Below are 23724 nucleotides of genomic sequence, written 5' to 3' on the forward strand. Positions count from 1 at the left end.
AAAACCTATAGGACAGATACAAAACACTGTATTTAACCAATGGCAACCAGGACTACAGAAAATTCCACATTATAAAAGAGAAAATAGGAACTAGATTCTGATGTAAAAAGGAAATATGATTCCTTGGTCTGATTTTACCTTTGATCATAGGGATAGAGGAGTCAAAATGGCAGCCAAAGTAAGGTACTTGTCAGAATGTGGCATGGGAGACTCTAGTATCTGACACTGTCAAACAGCCACTTCCTCGAACCTCAACCGAGTCCTCTGTCTTGGCGCAGATACTCATCAGGCTCGCAGGAATTTTGGCCTCCTTAACCTTGTGCTTCTTGGCACTGTACAGGAGCTCTTTTGTAATCCCTTGTTTTGAAATCGGACACAATCATTAATAAAAGCCCCATAATATTTACAAATCAATGGCAGGTTTCTATAGTCTAAAGCTTTTGGGTATGGATTGATATTAAGGCTAATAGATATAAATTTAACCTTTAAAATCAAAAACAATAATTCCATTTACTTCAAGAACAAAAAATAAGAGAAGGAAAAATTTAAATATTCTATTGAGAAGAAAATAAAATTATGTATATATGTGTGTATGATATTATATATACATATATATAATATAAAAATATTCAGGAATTTACTGTGTCAGTCAAAACAGTGTCCAACTAGTCTATAGACTTCTAATAATGGCATTATCTCCAGTCCAGTCATAGGAGAGTACAAATAAAGACAATAACAGGATACAGTTAATCAGTGTCAATAGAAGGTACCCATTTTACATGTGAACAACAAATCCAAGAGTCCTTTTCTCCAATTTTAATAGTTATTGGAGTGGTTAACCGTACTTGTAATGAACCTTCCTAGGCAGCCTGAGTTTCTCCAGTGCACTGGAAGTTCTTTATGTAAACCTTGTCTCCTGGGTGAAGGTCATGGAGTGAGAAATCTATAGGTCCTGCTTATACTGCTGATGAAGACCTTTTGGGTCTAGAATGTCACCAAGAACCTAAATTACCATCATGGTGGAAGGGTAGAGTAAGCTAAAGACTTACAAATATAAAACCATCCAGGTTTATGGGAAATCCTTCCCAACCCTGGGATGAGATTGTAACAGCCATAAAAGACATGTATTTATATATCCCATCCATTGCAAATGTGGAGATGAGGAATACAATAAATGTGGAGGTGGGGTATACAATAGTGCTATTGCACTTCACTTTGTCACTCATATACTTACTGCTACTCAAGTCAAAGGTAGATGAATGATCAGTTAGAGGTAGTGGCTCTCCTAGATATCTGAAAATCTTCTGAAAACCCATTAAAATCAATTAAGATTTTTGGCTCATTAAATTTTTCTGAAACAGTTAACATTAATAAGGCAATGGAATCTGATAAGGTTTAAAATTCACCTCGAGACTTTTTGAGGTTCCTTCCCCTCCCCAAATACCACCATTCATCCTGATTCCTTTGGTGATGTCTATGGGATCCCTGCCCTGAGTATAGTGTGGGCAAACCTTATTTTGGATGTTTTGGTGTGTGTCTTGATTTGCCTCATTTGAATTATTTCTATATGAGTTTCTATTATTATTTCTAAAGTTTATAGTTCTAAATACTTGATTCCACTTCCTACTATTCATCATTATTTGACCCCTTTTCCCAAAAAAGTAACACATTAGTGGTTGATTTGTGGATTCTTGCAAAGGGGCTATGGCCACTCCTTGATTTGCTTTTTCTTTTTCAAATTTTTCAGTTAAATTCTTCCTTCCTTAATGCAACCACTAAGTCACTATTATCTTCATCTTTTTTTCATGGCCAAAGACATAAACTGCTACTCTTCTTAATTCTTCAAGATCCATATTAGCCCATTTGGGGCAATTAGTCTTAAAATCGTCCTTAAGCACTTTACAACAGTTTTTCACAAACTGTCTTCTTATTTGTCTGACATACCTTTTTATGGTAAGATCCAGGTCTATATATTTACCTCCCAGCTCAATAAGCCTATCCATAAACTGGGAGGGGCTTTCATCATGTTTTTGCTTAATATTTTCAAATTTTATCCATGTACTAAGCCTATTAGAGCAAGCTCTCATTGCTTTTAGTAATGCCTCCCTAGCATGACATAATTGTAAGTAATTTCCTTCTACATTTGAATCCCATTTTGAGTCTTCCTATGGCCAATGAATTGCTCCCTTTCCCTGGGCCTCATCAATAAGAGAAACAATTTTATTTCTCTTTCTGAAAGAAAGGCTTGAAGCAAATTTTCCATGTCAATTCATATGTGATCATAAATATTTTCAAGTAAATATTTTCAAGCTTTTTTAAGACTACAATACAGTCATCTTCAAAGAAAGGAGTATTTGGCTTGAATCTCTTGATATCTTGTGGAGTAAAAGGTATATATTGTTTAATATTCACTGAATTCCCTTGCTTATTGTAAGTGGGTACTTCTCTTGGGGGAATAGGCCTTTAATTGGATTTCTTTTATTTTTGTTTGGGTTGCAATGGAGTAGGTGAAGGGAGGAGGAGGAGAAAGAGGGACAGTGGGGGAGATGGGTTGGGTAAAGGGAGAGGGAGTTTGGGTAGATTGAGAGGTGGTCCAAGCAGAACAAGAAATGGTTTGAGCAAGATGAGAGATGCATTTTTCAAGGTATTCTATCCAAGACTTGAGATCAATCAAGCTATCTTTCCATTGTTTTTTCTTGGGGAGGAATGGGTAAACTATTTGGTAAATTTTAAGGTTTCCTATCAGTACAGTTACACCCAGAAACAGTAATAAACAAAGACAATCTAAAATTCTGAGCTGTGCAAGCTCGTTAATGCTCCCCGGGAATGGGAGCTATTTGAGATAGGCAGGAAACTTCTCTTTCACAGTGTGAGCCATGATTTTCAGCACCATACTCAGTCACCTATTTAGGTAGGTTGGTAAAACCTTCAAAGTATAGCCCAAGTTTAGCTTTAGGTAAGAGGATCACAGGTTTTGGGTGTAGGTCACAGGCTGTGGGATGTTGGGATTTTGCCCTTATGGGCTCTGAAAGCTTCTTAGGGTTTAGGGAGCAGTTTTATTTATCTTTACTGCTACTCTCCCTAACTTCTCTCCCTAGTGTTTCACTTTCACACTTAAACCAATGCTGGAAGCATGTAGGGGAGGGGCTCAAGAAAAGCCTTAAAGAAAAAGTAGACTCCCCAGGAGCAGAGTTCTGGGCTGTGAGATAGTAGCTTGGAGCAGGGTCGCCTTCCCCAAGGCAGGGAGTCGGAGAAGTGAAACTGTGCCCCACCAGATGAAGCCCTGAGGGAGCTGATTATTGCTAAAAACAAAAACAAAAAACACTCTGCTTACCAGGCAGCTGTTCTTACTTAAGGGGAAAAGGCATTATCTCACCTATCTGTGCAGAACTATTAGGGAATCAGCAGTAATGGGGATGCAACAGCAGCGCAGCTTATCTGTAGAAGCACAAGAGGCTTCCAAACTGCTCCACAGCACTACACCAACAGTTGTACTTATGAGGCTAATCTGCCCCCCTGTCTATCCCAAACTGCTCTACCAACTTAAAGAGGAGTAAGAACTCCTAACTCTAGAATTTAGCTCCTTACAAGCCTACTGAAGAATAACTTAGGGAGAGAAAAAGTGCTGAAGAAAATGAGAGTACTCATTATCCCTTCATGGTTGCCAAAATTGTAATTAACTCTAAAGTCACAAGATTGTTAATAGCTGGATTTATTAGTAAGAAAAAGAAAATAAGAGAGAAATATAGAAAGGAGGTGAAGAATTTCCTAGCCTAATAATCCAGAGCTTAAAACACAGTGTCTGTCTCTGAATCTCAACCTCAGAAAACAACCCCCCAGCTTCCTGTTGGGTCTCATCTTATAAATCCTTACTACACCCACTAGCTCTCTTATATCACTCCCCAGGAACCAATCCCACTTCTGCAATTAGCCTGGCACCTCCCAGGGGGGCAGTGCCTGTGGGATCAATTTTGTGGTTGCTGATTGACCCAAATTCAAAACAAATGGAAAGGAAGTTCAACCCTCTGATCAAATCAACACACAAATTCCCTTCTCATATATGGTACTGAACAGGTAAATTAATTTAGGTAGGAGTGTCATTTTTGTGATATTGACTCACCTATCCATGAGTAATTAATATATTTCCAGTTGCTTAGTTCTGATTTTATTTGTGTAAAAGGCATTTTATAATTGTGTTCATATATTTGCTGAATTTGCTTTGATAAACATAGGTATTTTATATTGTCTGCAGTTATTTTAAATGGAATTTCCTTTTCTGTCTCTTGCTTATGAACTTTGTTTATGGCAAATAGAAATGCTGATGATTTATGTGGATTTATTTTGTATCCTTCACCTTTGCTTACATTGTTAATTGTTTCTATTAGGTTTTTGGTTGATTCTCTGGGGTTATATATATATATACACACACATTATCATACCACCTGTAAAATGTGATAATTTTGTTTCCTCATTGCTTATTTTAATTCCTACAATTACCTTTTCTGCTCTTATTGCTGTAGTTAGCATTTCTATTACAACATTAAATAGTAGTAGGAATAATAGGCATCTTTGTATCCCTCCTAATTGTATTGGGAAGGGTTGTAATTTGTCCCTATTACATATAATGCTTGCTGATAGTTTTAGATAGATGCCATCTATCATTCCCATCTACTTTTAACACACCAAATTTCTTTTCACCTTCCTACCCAGACATCTGAGTCCAAGGCAGCCTTTGTGCCAGTTTTAAATATCCCACATTCTGAGCTAGCCCTGAGGGGTGATAGTGTCTTTCTGCTTTCGGAACTTAATATCCCAGAATCCTCCTTGATTTTCCGGGATGAAATTGACCTTCAAGCTTTGCACCAGACTGGGCAACTTACCCTTACCCTTGTTGACCATCACATCCTCCCAAGGTAAGTATAACAATTATTTATTATCATTATTTATCAAGTGTCCTTCCCGTGAGTAGAGCACATAGCTAGTACTGGAAGACATAATTTTTCACAAGAGCTTCCCAATAATTTAATAGTTGAAGGTAGATGTGACACTCTATAATCACCAGAAAATAAAAAATAGTCTCAAAAATCCTGTCAAATCTAGAGAAAGAATATAAGAATAGAAATCCAGAAGAAAACATATGTTTTATCACTTGTTTATATAGGTATATGAGCTGGGGTTTGGGTTTTAGAAGATTACTCTTTTACAAAAATGAATAATATGGAAATAGGTTTTGAGTAATAATATATGTATAATCCAGTAGAATTGTTTGTCAACTCCAGGAGAAGGGAGGAAAGACAGGAAGGAGACAACATGAATCATGTAACCATGGAAAAAAAATTAATTAATTTTTTTAAAAATCCTGTCAAAATAAGTAGTGGCATGGATAATTTCAAATAGTTAATGATCCATAAATTTTTTGCTTAGTTTTGGTATATGTGCTTAATATTACTGTCATAGTAGCTAATGTCTAATGTCCTTGTAGTTTTGCTTTTGAAAAAAAATATCAAAAAATTCCTATGTAAAGGCATGTGACTTCTTGGCTAGCTTTGAGTAAAATGTTATGGTATAATCTATAAATATTTTGCTAATGTTTATTTTTACTTTGTATTAATATAATCATCTCATTCCTATTTTTCAACTGGAAATTTTGTCATGTTAATATAACTTCCTAATTATGTTTGACTCAGATCAATATTAAAACGAGTTTTGCATTTCCTGGGCCTACACTTTAACTGGTAACTAGACAATGGAGGGAGACATCCCAGGAAACATGCTGAGTGATAAGAGGAATGCAGTTTGGGAATAAATACTTGCCTCAGATAATATAAAAGATATTATCCCCTCATGAATAATTAAGAGGTAACTACAGTTACCAAAAGAATTACACAAATGAACTGAGAGATGATTATTGAATTGATGATTTGGAGAAGGGCTAAGGGTCCTTGAGGGCTAGCTTAAGAGTTCCCTAAAGACTTCTATAATGAATTTCATATGTGACCCACAGATTAGTGGAGAACAATTGTTATACCCCATATCCTCATCTTTCTCTCTTCCCCACCCCTCACAGCAGTGATAAAAGTCTAGAGAATGCTGTAACAGAGGTATTGGACCACCGGCCCCTGGAAAAACAATACCCCCATCCCTGTAGTGTAACAGCAGAGCTGGTGGGATCCTGTGCCACTTTAGTGACTGAGAGAATCCTTCAGGGGAAGCCAGAAATTTTGGACTGGCAAACTGCAGCACTTCTGCATGGTAAGGGTAGTTTGGGGAGTGTTGGGGAAGGAATAACAGCATCACTGGTCTTTGTCGGTCTTGCTTTGGGAAATCTCCTCTATCCTTGCCTGTGATAAAAGCTTTCCAAGCCTGGAATACCCTTGCTTCCCTTTATTTCTGCTTCCATGCCCAGGGTCCTTTTTCCCTTTAAAAATTTCTGGTATTTTTTTTTTAAACCCTTACCTTCTGGGTCACACAGCTGGGATGTGTCTGAGGCCAGATTTGAACATAGGACCTCCCATCTCTAGGCCTGGCTCTCAATCCACTGAGCTACCCAATTGCCCCCAAATTTCTGGTATTTTGATGAGTAGTCTTCATTCTCACTTTATGGGAAATAAGTCAACGCAACTTTTTTTTTTCCCTCTAATAAACTCAGTCCACCCTTTCCAGTGCTATATTTCAGTTAGTTTGAAGGAAGTGTTTGGGGTGCTGTGTGGGAGCAGAAGAATTTCAAGTATCATTATTTCCCTTTCCTACAGGGACTATAATCTTGGATTGTGTCAACATGGCCCCTGAAGCTGGCAAAGTAACTCCAAAGGATTCCAAGTATGTAGCACAGCTAGAAGCCCTCTTTCCAGACTTACCAAGTAGGAGCAGCATCTTTGAGTCCCTGCAGAAGGCCAAGTTTGATGTATCAGGTATGGAACTTTAAGATGACTTCCCTTCCTCTCACAGTAGGTGAATAGACCAGTGGGAAATTCTTGTCCTTCCTTCGTTCCTTTTTTTTTTTTTTTTTTTAATCCTTATCTTCCATCTTAGAAGGGCTAGCCAATGGGAGTTAAGTGACTTGCCCAAGGTCACACAGTTAGGAAGTATCTGAGGTCAGATTTGAACCCAGGACCTCCTGTCCCTGGGCCTGACTCAATCCACTGAGCCACCCAGCTGCCCCCTCCTTCCTTTGCTCTTGAGTACTGTGGTCATGGTTTGAGACAATTGGGAAGTATGAAAAATGGTTTAGGCTATAAATATAGGATAAACATAAGCCAGAATGAAACCAGGATTTGAAGTCTATGAAAAATATTTGTGCAGCAGTGAGGTGTCTTCTTGCTACAGCTTGTGTGGGATGGAAGAGTCTGTACTAAGAGATATGTTCTTTTCACTCAGGAACTCTTGATTATCTAATCAGAGAAACAGAACATACATTTTAAAGCAAGTAAATTATGCATTAATTGAGTTCATAAGTACTTAGATACAAAACCAAGTGATGAAGGGCCTGGAGTTAGTATGTAGGGAGGGAATAAAAGTGGATTTAGGTACCTGCCTCTAATCCAAGGGAAGAATGGGGTAAGTATTTTGGGACATGAAATTCTGTGATCCTAGCCATTTACTACCCCAATTCTTTGATCTTCTTATTAAATTCTTATTTTTTTAATCTTTGAGATCATTTGTTTAAATTTTTGCTCAAACTGCTGCACTTTGTATTTTTTTTTACAGTGTGTTAACATTAGGAGTACAAACAAAATTGTTTTATGTCATTTTTGGATGATTTTTTTCTTTTCCTTTAGATCTTTTATTTTACCCATTCACTGCCATTGTACAGTCCTTTTATACCATTATACCTAGTCTTTTGTCAGATTGAGGTTTCTTGGTCTCTGAGCCGTCTGATTTTCCTATAGCTCTTTAGTTCCATATCTTCACTCTTTGCCTATCCATTTTCCAGGGCTGACTACAGATCAGATGCTAAGAAAAGACTTGAAGACAATCTCTGGGGACAGTACCATGCTGGCCATTAGTGCAATATACATGGATTTGGAGGTAAAAGCCAGGTATAAGGGAATTTACTCAGAATAGGTATGGAAGAGACAAACTGATGCTTCATGCATCTTTCCCTTTAAACCTCAAATTTGATATATTTGATGATAGTGTTAGAGATTTATATATTAGAGCTAAAAGAGGTCTTTAAAATCATTTAGCCTAACCATCTCATTTTAAACATGACAAAAACTTAAATTTTTAATTAGTCTATAGTTCTAGGTCAGTCAGCAATCCTATTACTGGAAGACTGCTTATGCCATTTCATGCTCATAGGTCACCAGCAGAAATAATGTCACAAGTTATTTGTATTCACTATTATTCCTCCATTGCCCTTTGGATGATCTGAAATTTTGACTCTTCAGAGATTATGGTGTTCTAAGATTAGCAACTACACAATATCAGTGGAAGAAATTTTATTTAAAAAATGATGGGGTTTTGTGCCAAGGAACAGCTTGTGCCTATGGTGGTAAACCTATGGCACATGTGCAAAAAAGGGCACACAGAGCCCTTTCTGTGGGCACACCTGCTCTCTCCTGCCAGAGTTCCTTACTAGAAAGCCAGAGGAACTTGGGGCAGAGCTGTTCCTCTCCCCTTCTCTATGCACCTGAGGATATTCTTCACTTTACCTGCCCCTCTGCCCAGCAGCCCAATGGGAGCACTTCCTCCCTCCCCTGTGTGGGGTGAGGAGGAGGAAGGTGATAAGGGGGTGCAGCAGTTGGTCTGGGGGTGGGATGGGACCCAGAACTCTGTCTCTAAAAGGCTTGCCATCACTGGCTTAGGCTCCTAAGAAGGACTACAGTTTCTCTAGTGCAATCTGGCTGATTTAGAGGGTAGGCAAGAGAGAAGGTAAGAGGAGAGGCAGGGACCTTCTATCTTGTCTTTAGTGTTTCCTGGCTGATCTCTAGCCTCAGTGGGAATGGGAAGAGGAAAAGTCAGTGCCTTATCATCATACTCTTTGCATCTCCTTACTGGTTTCCAGCCTGTTTTGGGGAAAGTAGAAGTTCCATTCCATCATGCCTGTCTCCTGCTGCTGAGGTGTGAGGAGAAAGTACCATTCCATCAAGTTTTCAACCTGGTCTCCTGCCTTAGGAAAGTAGATTATAAAGATCTCTTCTCCTACTTGCTCCTTCACCTAAACTGTCCAAGGCTCTAAAAGGAAAGAGAAAGGCCATGTAGCTAATAAGTGTCTGAGACATAATTGAACTTGGATCTTCCTTACCCCAGGCCCAGCACTCTCCACTGGGGCACCTAGCTGACTTAGCCTTAGGTTATAATATTATTGACTTTAAAATTCTTTCTGAGATTAACAAACTTCTTATCTGATCATATCTTCCACATCCCAGTGATTCTGAACTCTAACAGATTATTTTCAAACCCCATTCCCTATTCCCCACTACTTGATTCCCATTCCCTTCAACCCACCCCCACTATGTCTCACTGTAATGCTATCCACCCTTTTTATTGTGCCCTCTGAGATGTCATTTCCATAGGCAATAAATTTGTGTTCCCACTTCTTCCATCTTCTGGCTGTCATTGAGACCTGACTCCCTTCTCAGGAGACAGCCTCTATGGGCACCCTTTTGGCACTGACTGCAGTTTTACTCATTCTGCCCCAACTCATTAGTCAAGGTGAGGAAATTGGAATATTCCTTCTTCCCCATTGCTGCTATCAGGTTCCTCCCTACCACCATCACTCAGTAATTTCTCCTTCTTTTGAAGTTCACTTATTGCATATCCATCAGCCAATCAGAATCTTAATCATTGTTGTCTGCCTATCTCCAAGTCACTCCCCTTCCTTCTCTTATACTAGGGAACTTCAACATATTATCAATCAAGTCTAAAACCTGTCCCCTCAGCTTCTTAACCTACTGATTTTCCATGACTTGCTTCTCCATTCACCCCAGCCATACAGAACGATGGGCATTACCCACAAATGCTCCCATTCCATGTTCCTGTACTCTGAAATTCCCTTATCTGGTTACAATCCATTGAGTTTCCATTGCCTCCTCTGTTTTTATTACCAAGGTCTTTTTTTATTAAATTAATTTTTAAAATTTTTCCCATGGTTACATGATTCTTGTTGTCTCTCTCCCCTCCCAGAGTTGGCAAGCAATTCTACTGGGTTATACATACATTATCACTCAAAACCTAGTTCCATATTATTGATTTTTAATTACCAAGTTCTTTTTGATAAATTTGTTATGTAGTCCCAAACCCTACCCTTACTACTGTTCTGAAATCCTGCCACCTCTCCCACTTTCCACAGTGGCTTTTCCATCCATAACTTTTCATTCCTCTTCAAATCTCCCATGGTTCCTCCTCCCTACCTTCTCAGCTGAAATCCTTTCCTCATATTTTGCTGAAAAAATTGAAGCCATTCACCACCTAGGAGTTGTCCCGGACTCCTCACTATCTCTCACCTGGCACATCTAGGTTATTGGTCCAAGGCCTGTCCATTTCACCTCTGCCACATTTCTCTAATACCTTCCCCAACACCAGATTCCTGGACTATTACAAAAGCCTATTGGTGAGTCTGCCTTCCCACTTCTTCCCACTCCATTCTACCCTCCATTTAGTCCCTAAAGTGATTTTCCTAAAACACAGGTCTAACCACATTAAATATTGCCATCCCCTCCTCAGTAAACTCCAATGACTCCCTATGGAAGTGATGGCAAATCTTTTAGAGACAGAGTGCTGGGCTCTGCCCACCCCCCAGACTAAGTCCCACACCACCCTTACTCCGTGGTTCCCCACTTACCCCAGACAGGGGAGGGAAGAAGCACTCCCATTGGGCTGCTGGGCAGCAAGCGGGTGATGAGAAGCTCAGGTGGAGAGGGGAGGAGAGTGGCCCGAGCACTCCGTTCCCCTCCAGCTACATACCATCCTGTGAGCTCTTCTCCCCTCAAACCTACCTTCTCTTCAACCCCACCACAGGAATCGCCTTCACCATAGACTCATCAGGCATAGCTTCCTCCTTCCACCCCCCAATGCCTTACCCCAGACAGGGGACGGAGGAAGTGCTCCCATTGGGCTGCTGGGCATAGGGGTGGGTAAAGTGAGGAATGTCCTCGGATGCATGGAGAGGTGGAGGGGAACAACTTCACCTTGAGTCCCTTTGGCTTCTAATAATGAACTCTGGCAGAAGATGGCAGACATGCCCACAGAGAGGTCTCTGTGTGTCCTTTTTGGCACACATGCCATAGGTTTGCCATCATTGTTTTATGGCCTTCAGGCACAAAAGCAACATGTTCAGTTTCACATTTAAAGCTCTTCTCCCTTTCCAGTCTTTTTACACATTATTCCCTGTCACATACTCTTCAGTCCAGGGACACTGGTAACTGACTGTTTCAGGAATGAGACATTCCATCTCTCAGCTCTGGGCCTTTTCCCTGACTGTCTCCTCTGCCTAAAATACTCTCCCTCTACAGTGTCCCCTTCTGACTTAAGTCTCATCTGAACTCTTATCTCCTATAGGAAGCCTTTCCCAACTTCCTTGATTTTAATGTCTTTTTTTCATTATTTCCAGTTTATCCTATATGGCTTATCTGTATACATTTGTTTGTTGTCTCTCTCAATAGATTTGGGTGCTCCTTGAGAGCAGGAACTGTATTTTGCCTCTTTGTATCCCTCCCGCTTAGCACAGTGCCTGGCACACAGTAGGCAACTTAATAAATGCTTATTGATTGCTTGATTGCCTACACTGTGAGGGTGTGGAAGATCTCATGGACTAAAATTCTGCAGAGAAATCAACCCCAAAGAAATGGGAAACTTAAGAATTAAATTCTGAGGACATAAAGGGAAATGATTCCAATAAACAGGAAAAATAGAAATTCCAACTTAGATTTTAAAAATATGTATAGGAAAGGGCAGGAAGGGGAAATAATAGAATGAATATAAAAGTGTGGACTCTGCTGGAGAAAACTGTCAAAAGCAAAAAAATGAGAATGAACTAAGGCTGGTGAGAAAAGCTAAGAATAACAAGAGGTAAGGAAATTTGTTATTTGGGGGGGGGGGTTGATTCTGCTATATTAAAGGGATCCAGTATTTAAAAAGGAGTAGAGGATTGAGAATCAGGCCTGGAGACGGGAGGTCCTAGGTTCAAATCTGGCCTCAGACACTTCCCAGCTGTATGATCCTAGGCAAGTCACTTAACACCCATTGCCTAGCCCTTTCCACTCTTCTTCCTTGGAGCCAATGCACAGTATTGACTCCAAGACAGAAGGTAAGGGTTTAAAAAAAAAAAAAAGGAGTAGGACTGTTGTGGGAGAAACACCCAAGTTTGTAGCAGGGTCTTGTCCCAAGAATGAGAGACTCAAACCTGTTCAGTCCAGAAGTAAGAAAATAATTTTATTTGAAGAATAAGAGGTTTAAGGTGATATAATAGCCTAATAGTTGTGTGGAATATTCTGGGGGCCAATCAGGTACCTCTGGGGCTTATGGGTAAGCCCAGGGACTAGTAGAGTAGCCTCTCTGGAGCTGATAGGATTGCAGCTCTCTAGGTGGGGAATAGCAGCTCCAAGAGTGGAATGGCAGCTCTATAGCCCTGGGCTGATGAAGTAGCCCAGCAGGTAAATGGAGTAGCAGCTCTAGTTGAAGAGTAGTAGCTTCATATGTGAAGTAGCAGCATCCTACTGTAGAGTAGCAGCTTCCACTCTCTGTGGATCAGGGTTGGCATAGTCTGGGGGCCAGTCACCTCTCCTGAAAACCCTGGAAAATAGACATGGCCAAATTCAGGTGAAGGTGTGTATTGGGGTTTGACATGTACATCATAGGGAATAAGGAGCATGCATAGGTTTGGGGGATTCTTCTGGAATGCCAGAGCCCCAGCATGCAGGTTTCCTGATCCCCCATTCTCTACCTTGTGTGAGAATTATAATTATTCAAATACTCCAACTATTACATTTAATAAGATTTATTACTAATAACTCGAAGTAAAATAAAAAGCCTGAGTAAAACCAGCCTCCCCAGCCATGCACACAGGAAAAAAAAAGAGAGAAAGAGGCCAAGTTACACACAACTATATACAAAATGTGACCACACAATGTGGAGGAGAGATTAAAAGGAATTCTGGGAAATACTAAAGGAATTCTGGGGAACATAGTTCAAAGATACAAAATTTCCACTTATACACTTGTCATCATTTGTCAATGTGGAAGATATCTTGCTGCCCTTCTGGAATAAGAATATGGGGGGAAAGGATGCATTACATTGAAGGGCCACCATAGATAGTTTTATCTTACAGTTCCAAACTAAAGTAAATATAGAATTTGTGAGTGATTAATAAAACAAATTAGGCATAAAGCTGATGCCCAGTTTAGAATATTACAGATCCAGTACACAGAATGGGTAACCGAGCCATCTGCAATTCATGCTTGACTAATGCTGAAACTGCAGATTTTGCATTTGATATTTAGCTAGTGCTAACTGGTGAGAAATGCAAGATTTCAGAGTATAAGGGTCCTTGTTCCTCTTATAAGCAATTAGGTAGTAAAAGATCACTTAGCTGCTCTAGATGAAGTCAAGACAACTGGCTCAGGTAAACTACATTATTGGGTACTAAAAGAAATAGCAAGTATAATTACCAGTCCACTGTCAAAGATAATTAAAAGATCATGAAGACTAGGTAAAGTGTCATAGGAGTGGAGAAGGGAGAGTGTCCTAATTTTCAAAAAAGAGAAATGAATAAAGTCTGCAAACTATGGATAGGTAATTTATTCCTAGGAAAATGTTAGAATATATTAGGAAAAGTAATGATTAGTGAATAATCTCAAAGAGGAAATCTTCATCAAGAGCAGGTGGCTCAGTGGATAGAGAGCCAATCCTTGAAATAGGAGGGTCTGGGTTCAAATCTGGTCTCAGAGACTTCCTAGCTCTGTGATCTTGGGCAAGTTACTTAGCCCCAATTGCCTACCCCTTACCATTTTTGTGCCTTGGAATCAATACTTAGTATTGATTCTAAGGCAGAAGGTAAGAGTTAAAAAAAAAAGTGTGGGGGGGGGCACCAAATGTAAAAGTCTTATATTGGGGATAAAAAATTGACATTAATATAAGATGGAAGGGTAGGGTTAGACAACATTTGGAAAAAAAAGATCTCAAGGTTTCATTATGCTATTAGCCAACAGTGTGATATAGCAGCCAAAAAAAGCTAAAATGTGGCCTTAGGTTATATTAAAGAGAAATGTAGCTCTAAGCTTTTTGGGAAGAGATTATTTTCATAGTTGACAATGACATCTTGATAGATGGGAAAGAAATAGGGTCTCAACTTCATTGTAGCATTGTTGACAGTATAGATGGGGCTCACTGGTGGAGAAAATTGCTTCAGGACTAGCTAGCTAGATCCCTAGGGAAGGTGTAGTCTAGTAGAGAGGAAAGGAAAGTAGGCTTTTTTTATGTTCGTTGGATTAAATAAAACTGGACCTATATTTAATATTTGTTATCCTAAGTAATCATGTGAGACCTCAGGAAAGATTCAAAAAAATCACTTAAAGGGTATGAATGTGGAAGCCTAAGTGAATTGTAATGGCAATTACATAACAAATTATTATATTGTAAAAGAAACTAGTGGAGGGGAAAATATAGAACTTGGTCTGGACATATTAAATTGGAAGTATGAGTGGACCTCTAGTGGAGGTATTTCAGTGGCAGTTGGAGTGCAGAAGACAAGTCAGGAAAGTGTTTTGGGCATCATCTGCATAATAGTAGTACTTGAAGCTGTAGAAGTTACTTAAATTACAAGATGAGGTACAAGGAAAGAGAAGGGTCAGACCCTTAAGAACACCCACATTTTAAGGGATTTATTCATTAGTGAAGAGAAGGAGGAAAACAAGAGAGGAGTTAAGAGATTTAGATGATCAAAGAAATGTGGATTTTTTAAATTGGGGAAACCTAAGAGTACTTGTAGGTAGATGGGAAGGTACCAGATGTGAGAAGGAAGTTGAAAAGTCTTGAGAAAGTTAGAAGAAAAAGACTGCCAGAGCCAAGTCTCAGAGAAAACAGTTAGGAATAATAGAATCAAGATGGAATTCCCTGCTTCCAGTTAATTCACCATAGGTCTGACCTTGTCATTATGCCCTACTCAAAAATCTTTAGTGACTCACTCTGGCTCATGGGAGAGAATGTAAATTCCTTAACCCAGTTGCTAAGCCTTCTCAATCTGGGCTCCTGCCCACCTTTCCATACTTATTTTATGTTACTCTTCTTCACTCAAGTCCCTACTACATGCCAGGCACTGTGCTAACTATTGGGAATAGAAAGGAAAAAAAATGAAATCATCCTGACCTTTAAGAAGCTGATTATTTTCTGAGCTCTATAACTTACACATAAATACGTTTAGCAGAAGAAAAATTGAGGAGACAGTACTAACAACTGAAATTTTGTTTGGAGGGTGAATTTCAAGATTGTGATATATTTCTGAAAGATGGCAAATTCTAAACATTTTTGTGGATGCAGCTCAGGTAGCATAGAGTAATTGTATTATCAGCTATTAGAGGAGTTCTCATTATAAATATTGGATGATAGTAAGAGAAAGACCAATAAAATATTAACTGGAAAGATTGAAAGAATGACCTGGAGGTCCTAAATGATGAATGGAGGGAGGGAGGGAGAGAAAGAGAGGTGGATAAATAGCTAGACAGACCCACAGAGGTACAGAAGAGACAGACCATCTATTAAATGCTTACTATATGTTTGGCACTGTGCTAAGCTCTAGAGTTATAAAAAAAAAAAAAAAAACAAGCAAATATGACAGTCCCTACCCTGAAGGATCTTACATTCTATCAGGGGAAGACAACACGTGAAGAGGACCTAAATAGTAGTACTCATTCCTGGGAGTAAGGTGGCAAGTGAGGAGAAGACAAGGTCTAGAGAGTGAGTTCAGGTAGGACTATCTGGGGTCCTTCCTAATATAGGAGGAAGAAGTCATCTACCAGGTGTGCAGAGCCTCAGGGTGGAAGTGTTTCCATGATGGCAGGGCAGCAAGTGAAGAGAAGTGAGTCCAGGCTTCAGTGGTAGTAGCTGCTTTCACAGACCTCCAAAGAAAAAAGACCATTGAGAGATGGTGATAGGATAGTAATATAGAAGTGGTCATGAGGGACACAAAGTTTCTTCCTAGCCTTGTGGTTTGGATGAGTAGGAGAAGGAATAACCACTAGGAGAAAGAATAGTAATACTAATAGTGTCTTTAGGAGAAACCCAGATTTCCATTCAAGTGAAGAGGTAGGCTATTATTTTTTTTTAAGTTTAAGCTTATAGAAGAGTTTATTAATAATGGAACAGGGGTTCCAAAAGATCCACAGTGGTTCATAGATGAACCAGGTTCAAGGGGACTGTGGAAGAAGGTTAGTGATTAGAATATGGATTAAAGTTTGGGAGAAGGTAGTTACAGGCATACAATTTGTTCCAAGGCTTTATGACCAGGATTGGAGAGGTAGTAGAAGAGGGTATTAGATTGATATGGCATGTGCCTTTCTTTGGCAGAACCTGACCATTTAGAGAATTTACACTTAACCAGGCCCAGAGTTTGATATTTTATATGACTACATTATATTTCCCTTCCATGTAGTCCTGAGTTCATAGAACCAGTTCCTGGTGTTGGATGTTAAGACTTGAGTTTTAATTTTTAAAACTTTTTGAATGTTAATGAAGAGCATGAATTGGCAGAGGACAAATGGAAAATTTTTTTCTCTTATCTATGTCTGTCCTTCACTTTGTGTGCATGGTTATTTCTCTACTTGTATATAATAAAGACCTAGAAGATGAGCAACTGTGGCTAAGATTTTAAAAGCTTCTTGCAGACAGAAATTCTTTTATTTCTTTTGTGTCCTCAATTACACCTCATATGACGTTATATGTATAGTAAGACACAGTGGGCCTTCAATAAGTACTTGTGCACAGTAAGTAATTTCCTTTGCACATTAGTGTATGATTTGAAAACAAGCCCTTAGTAAAAGCTTTTTATTAATAAGTGCCTTTGTGTAGCTCTTATAACTCCTTCCCCTTTTTTTTTCTTTTCCAGGTTTTCCTTCAGAGATCCAACCTCACAGCAGAGTTGGACTCCTTCTGTCAAGCTCATGGCTATGATGCCCTTGTTGCTATGACTATCACTTTCAACCCTCATAATGAGCCAGTTCGGCATCTGGTGGTTTTCTGTCCTAGTGTGGACCTCCAGAGTACGGTGAGTCTGTAGTCCTTCCCCCATATGTCTATCAAACCATAGGATTAAGAACTCTTTTTGCAGCCCTTTACCACTCTCTCAATGTAGAGCCTGATTTTTTTGTTTAGAATGTTGTGGAGTTTATAAGCTTGTCCTAGCTGTTGATGGCAGGAGAGGATACAATTGTGAGAATTAAAAAACAGTTTGTTCCCCTTTTTCTTGGTACCCTAAGATCAGTCTTGTGGGGGTTTCTCTAGTTAATTGGGTTTCCATTCAGCCCCCACCCTTTGATTGGGTTAAGAACAAGGCCTGAGGGGTTCCGGGTTAAGATGGCGGCAGAGTAAGAAGCAGCTCTTAACCTCTCCTGACCGAAACACACAAAACTCCTCAAGGGGACATAAAAACAAGTCCAGACGAACGGAGGAACCCCACAACAGGGCACAGCGTGGAAGGTACGTGGAATCGAGACATTTCCAGGCTAAAAAGGGCTCTCACTCACTCAATCGCAGGCTGAGCAACCGCCCCACCCCCACCCCCTCCACACTCACCTATAGCTCCGAACCCAGCTAAAAAGAAATAGAGCAAGTTTGGGGCACCCATCGAGTCATCGGCAGCTCCGGGACCTGTTCCTGAGAGCAGCAAGACTTAGGACCCCATTAAGTCAAGAACACACGCGAAATCTGAGCGCACGGGAGCAGGACGCTGGGCGCGCGCCCGCTAAACAGAGGCGTGGGTGCTGGCTGAGCAGAGGCGTGGGCGTGGGTGGAGGCGGACACAGCCAGGAACTAAAGCCTAAGTGGGGAACCAGTGCAGACGGGTATACGACTGTGGAAGCAGCGCCCTGAGACTTGTAAAGAAACCTCCAGCAGAGGATCAAGCAAGGGAATCCACCAGGGGGCTTGACCTTGGAAAAAACTAGAACTCAGACCTCAGGACTGAGCGCGAGGATAAACCTGAGAAGCTGCTGGGCTAATGATGGCTAATCAGTTACAGGAAATTCAGAAGAGAAAGAATAATAACAAAAAAAAGAAGTCTCTAACACTCGACAGCTTTTACACAGAGAAAATCCAGACAATTGAGCAAACAGAGGAGGAGAACAAACAACCATCCAGACCCTCCCCAAATAAGGAAAACTCCTCACAAGCTATGGAAGAGTTCAAATCTGAGATTTTGAGGAAAATGGAAGAGATCTGGCAAGAAAACAACAGCTTAAAAGGTAGAATCTTGCAACTGGAAAGCGAGGCTCAGAAACCAAATGAACTGATAAGTAAATTGAACACAAGAAATGACCAGATTGAAAAGGAATACCAGAAGATTATGGCCGAAAACAAGAAGATTATGGCCGAAAACCAAAAGATTATGGCCGCTTACCAGAAGATTATGGCCGAAAACCAAAACATTATAGCCGAAAATCAATCCCTAAAGGCTAGAATTGAGCATGTAGAAACTAATGATCTCTCAAGACAACAAGAACAAATAAAACAAAGCCAAAAGACTGAAAAAATAGAAGGAAACATGAAATATCTCAATGAGAGAGTGACAGACCAAGAAAACCGGTCTAGAAGAGACAATTTGAGAATAATTGGTCTTCCAGAAAAATCAGAAATTAATAAAAACCTGGACTCTATACTAACAGAAATAATTCAGCAAAATTGCCCTGAAGTCCTACAACAAGAGGGCAATATAGACATTGAAAGAATTCATAGAACACCTGCGGCATTCGATCAAGAAAGGAAAACACCAAGAAATATCATTGCAAAATTCAAGAGTTTCCAAGCAAAAGAACAAGGCCTGAGGCTTAACTGTATAATGAGGATGCCTCATTGAACCACCTAAGATTGATTTCAGGTCAACCCCATAACCTTTATGACTTTCTCATAAGATATTAGTAAAAGCATTACATAACTTTGCCATAGTTAAATCATAGGTTTAAAACCTATATGTCTTATATGCCTTATCCTATACAACTAGGCTTCAAAGATGCCACATCCTCTAATTTAGAAGAACTCATATTTTCATGACCACACATTAATGATTGTGTTCCTAATTAGGTCCTTAGTGTTATATATTATTGTTCTTATAGTTAAAACAAAACTCACTCATACTAGCACAATGGATGCTCAAGAAGTAGAAACAAGGGGGCAGCTGGGTAGCTCAGTGGATTGAGAGCCAGGTATAGAGACAGGAGGTCCTAGGTTCAAATCCGACCTCAGACACTTCCCAGCTGTGTGACCCTGGGCAAGTCACTTGACCCCCATTGCCTACCCTTACCACTCTTCTGCCTTGGAGCCAGTACACAGTATTGACTCCAAGACGGAAGGTGAGGGTTAGAAAAAAAAAAAGAAGTAGAAACAATCTGAACCATCTTGCCAGTCATCATCCTCATCTTTTTAATCTTTTTTTTTTTAAAACCCTTGTACTTCGGTGTATTGTCTCATAGGTGGAAGATTGGTAAGGGTGGGCAATGGGGGTCAAGTGACTTGCCCAGGGTCACACAGCTGGGAAGTGGCTGAGGCCGGGTTTGAACCTAGGACCTCCATCATCCTCATCTTAATTGCTCTACCATTGATATGAATCCTTTATATAATGGATGAAATTTATTTAAAATTATTTTTTATTTTTAAATATTTTTCCATGTTTACATGATTCATTTTCTTTCTTGCTCCTCTTCCCTCCCCCCTCCCTGAAATTTATAATTCATATTTAACAGTCAAAGCCATAGTCCACCAATCATGTCAAATTATGAATACACCAACTATGAAGACCTCACATTTGATTCATACATAATTCCCACTCAAGACCTTAACCCAGGCCAACTTTGACTTCTAGAAGTAGATACTGAGTAGTTCTACCAATAGAACTCCCAATCCATATGATCATCTCATCAGAAGATGTCCTACATGCACGGGCATTTCCTTCATTAAGCTTAAAAGCAATAGAAGTTCCTGACCAACTAACCAAATCACTCTGACACATTAACTCGACCAGATGTTTTATGGACAATGCTCAGAAATCTGTGGATCTAACCACAGCTTCATACCTATCATACTAGAAATAACTATACTAAAATACTTCAAAAAATAATCTTCCATAATGTAGTCATTTTTGAGTAAACTAAAATAATACTTTAAAGTATAAATGAGAAATTATATCTTCTCAAAAACAATATGCCATGGGGACAGCTGGGTAGCTCAGTGGATTGAGAGCCAGGCCTAGAGACGGGAGATCCTAGGTAAAAATCTGGCCTCAGACACTTCCTAGATGTGTGACCCTGGGCAAGTCACTTGACCCACATTTGCCTACCCTTACCACCCTTCCACCTAGGAGCCAATACACAGTATTGACTCCAAGACAGAAGGTAAGGGCTTAAAAAAAAAAAAAAAAAACCCAATATGCCACAATTAGATACTTTCACATGATCAATCCTTAACCATTGTATTAATAATTATCTCCCTATTCTGCACTTAGCAGCTTAAAATAAATGAACCAAAACATAATGTCAGTTGTTCTTGGACAGAACAAACAAAAGCCCTAAAAATAACACTACCTTGAGAAAAAAAATGAATGAAAATGTATTTGCCCCATTCATCACACCTTCAATTTTAGGTATTACAACCCTACCTATCATCATTTTATTCCCATGTCTCATCCTAACATCCCCTAAATAATGATCACCAAATCACATTCAAATTCTACAAATCTGGCTAATCTGCTTAATTACCAAACAAATTATGACAATACAAACAAGCAAGGTTGAACTTGAGCTCTAATACTAATATCTCTAGTTCTCTTCATCACCTTTACTAACCTCCTAGGCCTCCTCCTGTACTCCTTCACGCCAACTACACAATTGTCCAAAACATTGGAATAATTATCCCACTATGAGCAGGATTCCAAAATAAACCAAAAATATCTTTAGCACACTTTCTACCTCAAGGCACTCCCACCCCTCTAATCCCAATACTTATTATCAACAATTAGCCTATTTTTCCAACCTTTGGCATTAGACTTACAGCCAATATTACCACAGGACACCGATTTACTTATTCATCTAATTGGCTCAGCAACTCTAGCTCTCTCTTCAATCAGCATAACCTGACTCAACCTTTGCATTCACTATCCTATTCCTCCTGACAGTTCTTGAACTAGCGATAGCCATAATTCAAGCTTGTGTTGTCACACTACTAGTAAGCCTCTACCTACACCACTTAATGACCCACCAAAACCATGACCACCAACAGGAGACTTTCAGCACTACTTCTAACCTCAGGCCTTATTACAGGATTCCTCACCTCTCCTGACTATTGAATTCATCTCTATACTCCTGACAATGTACTAGTGACGACAAGGCATTGGACAAGAAGGAACATTCCAAGGACATCACACACCCATAGACCAAAAAAGCCTACAATCGGGAATAATCCTGTTTATTCTGTCAAAAGTGTTCTTCTTCATCAGCTTCTTCTGAGCATTTTATCACTTTAGCCTAGCACTCACGCCTGAATTAGGAGGCTGCTGACCAACAAGAATTCACACACTCAACACCCTAGAAGTCCCCCTATTAAATCCTTCTCACCTCAGGAATCTCTATCACATGAACCCATCACAGCCTCATAGAAGAAAACTGAAAACAAATCATTCTGGCACTTACCAGTGCCATCCTACTAGGCTTTATTTCGCCAGGGTACAAGGGGGCAGCTGGGTAGCTCAGTGGATTGAGAGTCAGGCCTAGAGATGGGAGGTCCTAGGTTCAAATCCAGCCTCAGATACTTCCCAGCTGTGTGACCCTGTGTGTAAAGAATTAGACAAGTCACTTGACCCCCATTGCCCACCCTTACCACTCTTCCACCAAGGAGCCAATACACAGAAGTTAAGGGTTAAAAACAACCAGTGTACAAGCTACAGAATATTACAAAGCCTCATTCACCATCTCAGATGGCATTATTGGCTCAACCTTCTTCATAGCCACAGGCTTCCACGGCCTACACATAATCATTAGCTCAACATTCTTAATAGTATGTCTACTACATGGATTCTACTTCCTCTTCATTTCAATCCACCACTTTGTATAACTATTCCTATACGTCTCTATCTACTGATGAGGTTCTTATTTTTATTAGTTAGTACTGATCACCAATATTAAGTTTGGGGTAAAACCAGAGAAAAATAATTAACCTAATTATCACATTATCACCTTGTCATCCTGGAAGACATTTGCCTCTTTGTCTCACATGACTCCTGGCATCCAGAAGACGCCTCTGACCCAAACTAAGGTCAAGTTTGTCCAACCAAGAAGACTCAGAAAAAGTGGCATCACCAGGGGTATAAGTTTAGGGATTGAGGAAGCATCGTGCTCTCTGTTTCCTGGAGAGGCAGCAAGTGCCCTTTCCTAGGAAGCATCAGGAGTGAACAGGGACTTGCAGTGAGCAATATGAGCTCCGGTTAGCTTCATAGCCGGCCATGTGATTCTGTGCCTTTTCTCTCTCCAACTCTCTTTCATTATTTAGCAAATAATTATAAATTAATATACAGTCTCCAGAGAATTTTTATCTTAACACAATAGAAACAAGAATCATAGTCTCTACCTTTAAGGAACTTTAAATCTATTTGAATGGAGCTATTCAAAATTAATAATCAGGTTATGTTCTCTTTATTTAACTACTCATCTTTTATCTATATGCCCCAAAATATCTTGTCTGTTCCTTTCTATACCTAATTCTATGCAATTCCCTATAAAATTCAGGTGATTCACCATGAAATAATTAATTGAGTTATGAATTATTAGGTGATATTCTTATAGAAAGGATTGTGAGAGGATGGATTTGGCCCCTTTCCCAATCTTGTTAACCATCTGGCCCCACCTCCCCTTTTCACAGCTTTTGATGGTTACTAATTAACTCAGGGGAAAATTTAAAGCTAGACAGAAGGGAAAGGGATTCTTAGGGTCATGTAAGATGTTAAGAACTGATCCAATTATAACCAGACACTTTTGTTCATTTAAATAAGTTGTGTCCCTCCTTTCCTCCTCTTTTCTCTACACCAGGGGTCAGCAACCTTTTTGGCCATGAGAGCCATAAATGCCACATTTTTTAAAATGTAATTTCATGAGAGCCGTACAGTGCTCACAGTGTGCCCTCCTGTAACAGTGCCTGAAAAAAAAATGGACTTTATGGCCCCTGATACGTTACCCCTGCTCTACACTATCTGCAGCTGCCCCAGGCTGGACAGTTTCATTCAGTCTTAGAAGGCAGAGGAACATTTTAGGGAAAACAGAAAACATTCTTCATTCTCTTTACTATTATTGAGTCCAAGACCCTTCTGTACCCCTTTTGAAATTGTGTTAAATTATGTAACATCTAAATTTCCTCTCTTGGGAGGCTGGTTTCCATTCTTCTCAATCTGTTCTATCATTTCCTACTTTGCATTTGATTGGTCATTCCAACTCTACTATGTTTTCTCCTTATCCTCCAGGTAAGTGCTTCTGTCTCCACAGCTCAGGGACAGAGGTAAAATCTCAAGCATGAAATTACCATCTTTGTCTGTAG

At 39.7% G+C, this 23724-nt stretch overlaps 1 protein-coding gene across 1 annotated transcript in view; it reads left to right on the plus strand.

The window, feature by feature from the left end:
- PRUNE1 (prune exopolyphosphatase 1) overlaps window positions 1-23724 on the plus strand; it is a 70331-nt gene that overhangs the window by 45602 nt on the left and 1005 nt on the right. The window contains exons 3-7 of the mRNA XM_044672673.1: window positions 4711-4913; window positions 6068-6252; window positions 6753-6911; window positions 7934-8028; window positions 17042-17200. Of these exons, the coding sequence (XP_044528608.1) occupies window positions 4711-4913; window positions 6068-6252; window positions 6753-6911; window positions 7934-8028; window positions 17042-17200 (801 nt within the window). The remainder of the gene's footprint in view (window positions 1-4710; window positions 4914-6067; window positions 6253-6752; window positions 6912-7933; window positions 8029-17041; window positions 17201-23724) is intronic.

This window comes from Gracilinanus agilis, chromosome 4, assembly GCF_016433145.1.
Source record: "Gracilinanus agilis isolate LMUSP501 chromosome 4, AgileGrace, whole genome shotgun sequence".
NCBI lineage: Eukaryota > Metazoa > Chordata > Mammalia > Didelphimorphia > Didelphidae > Gracilinanus > Gracilinanus agilis.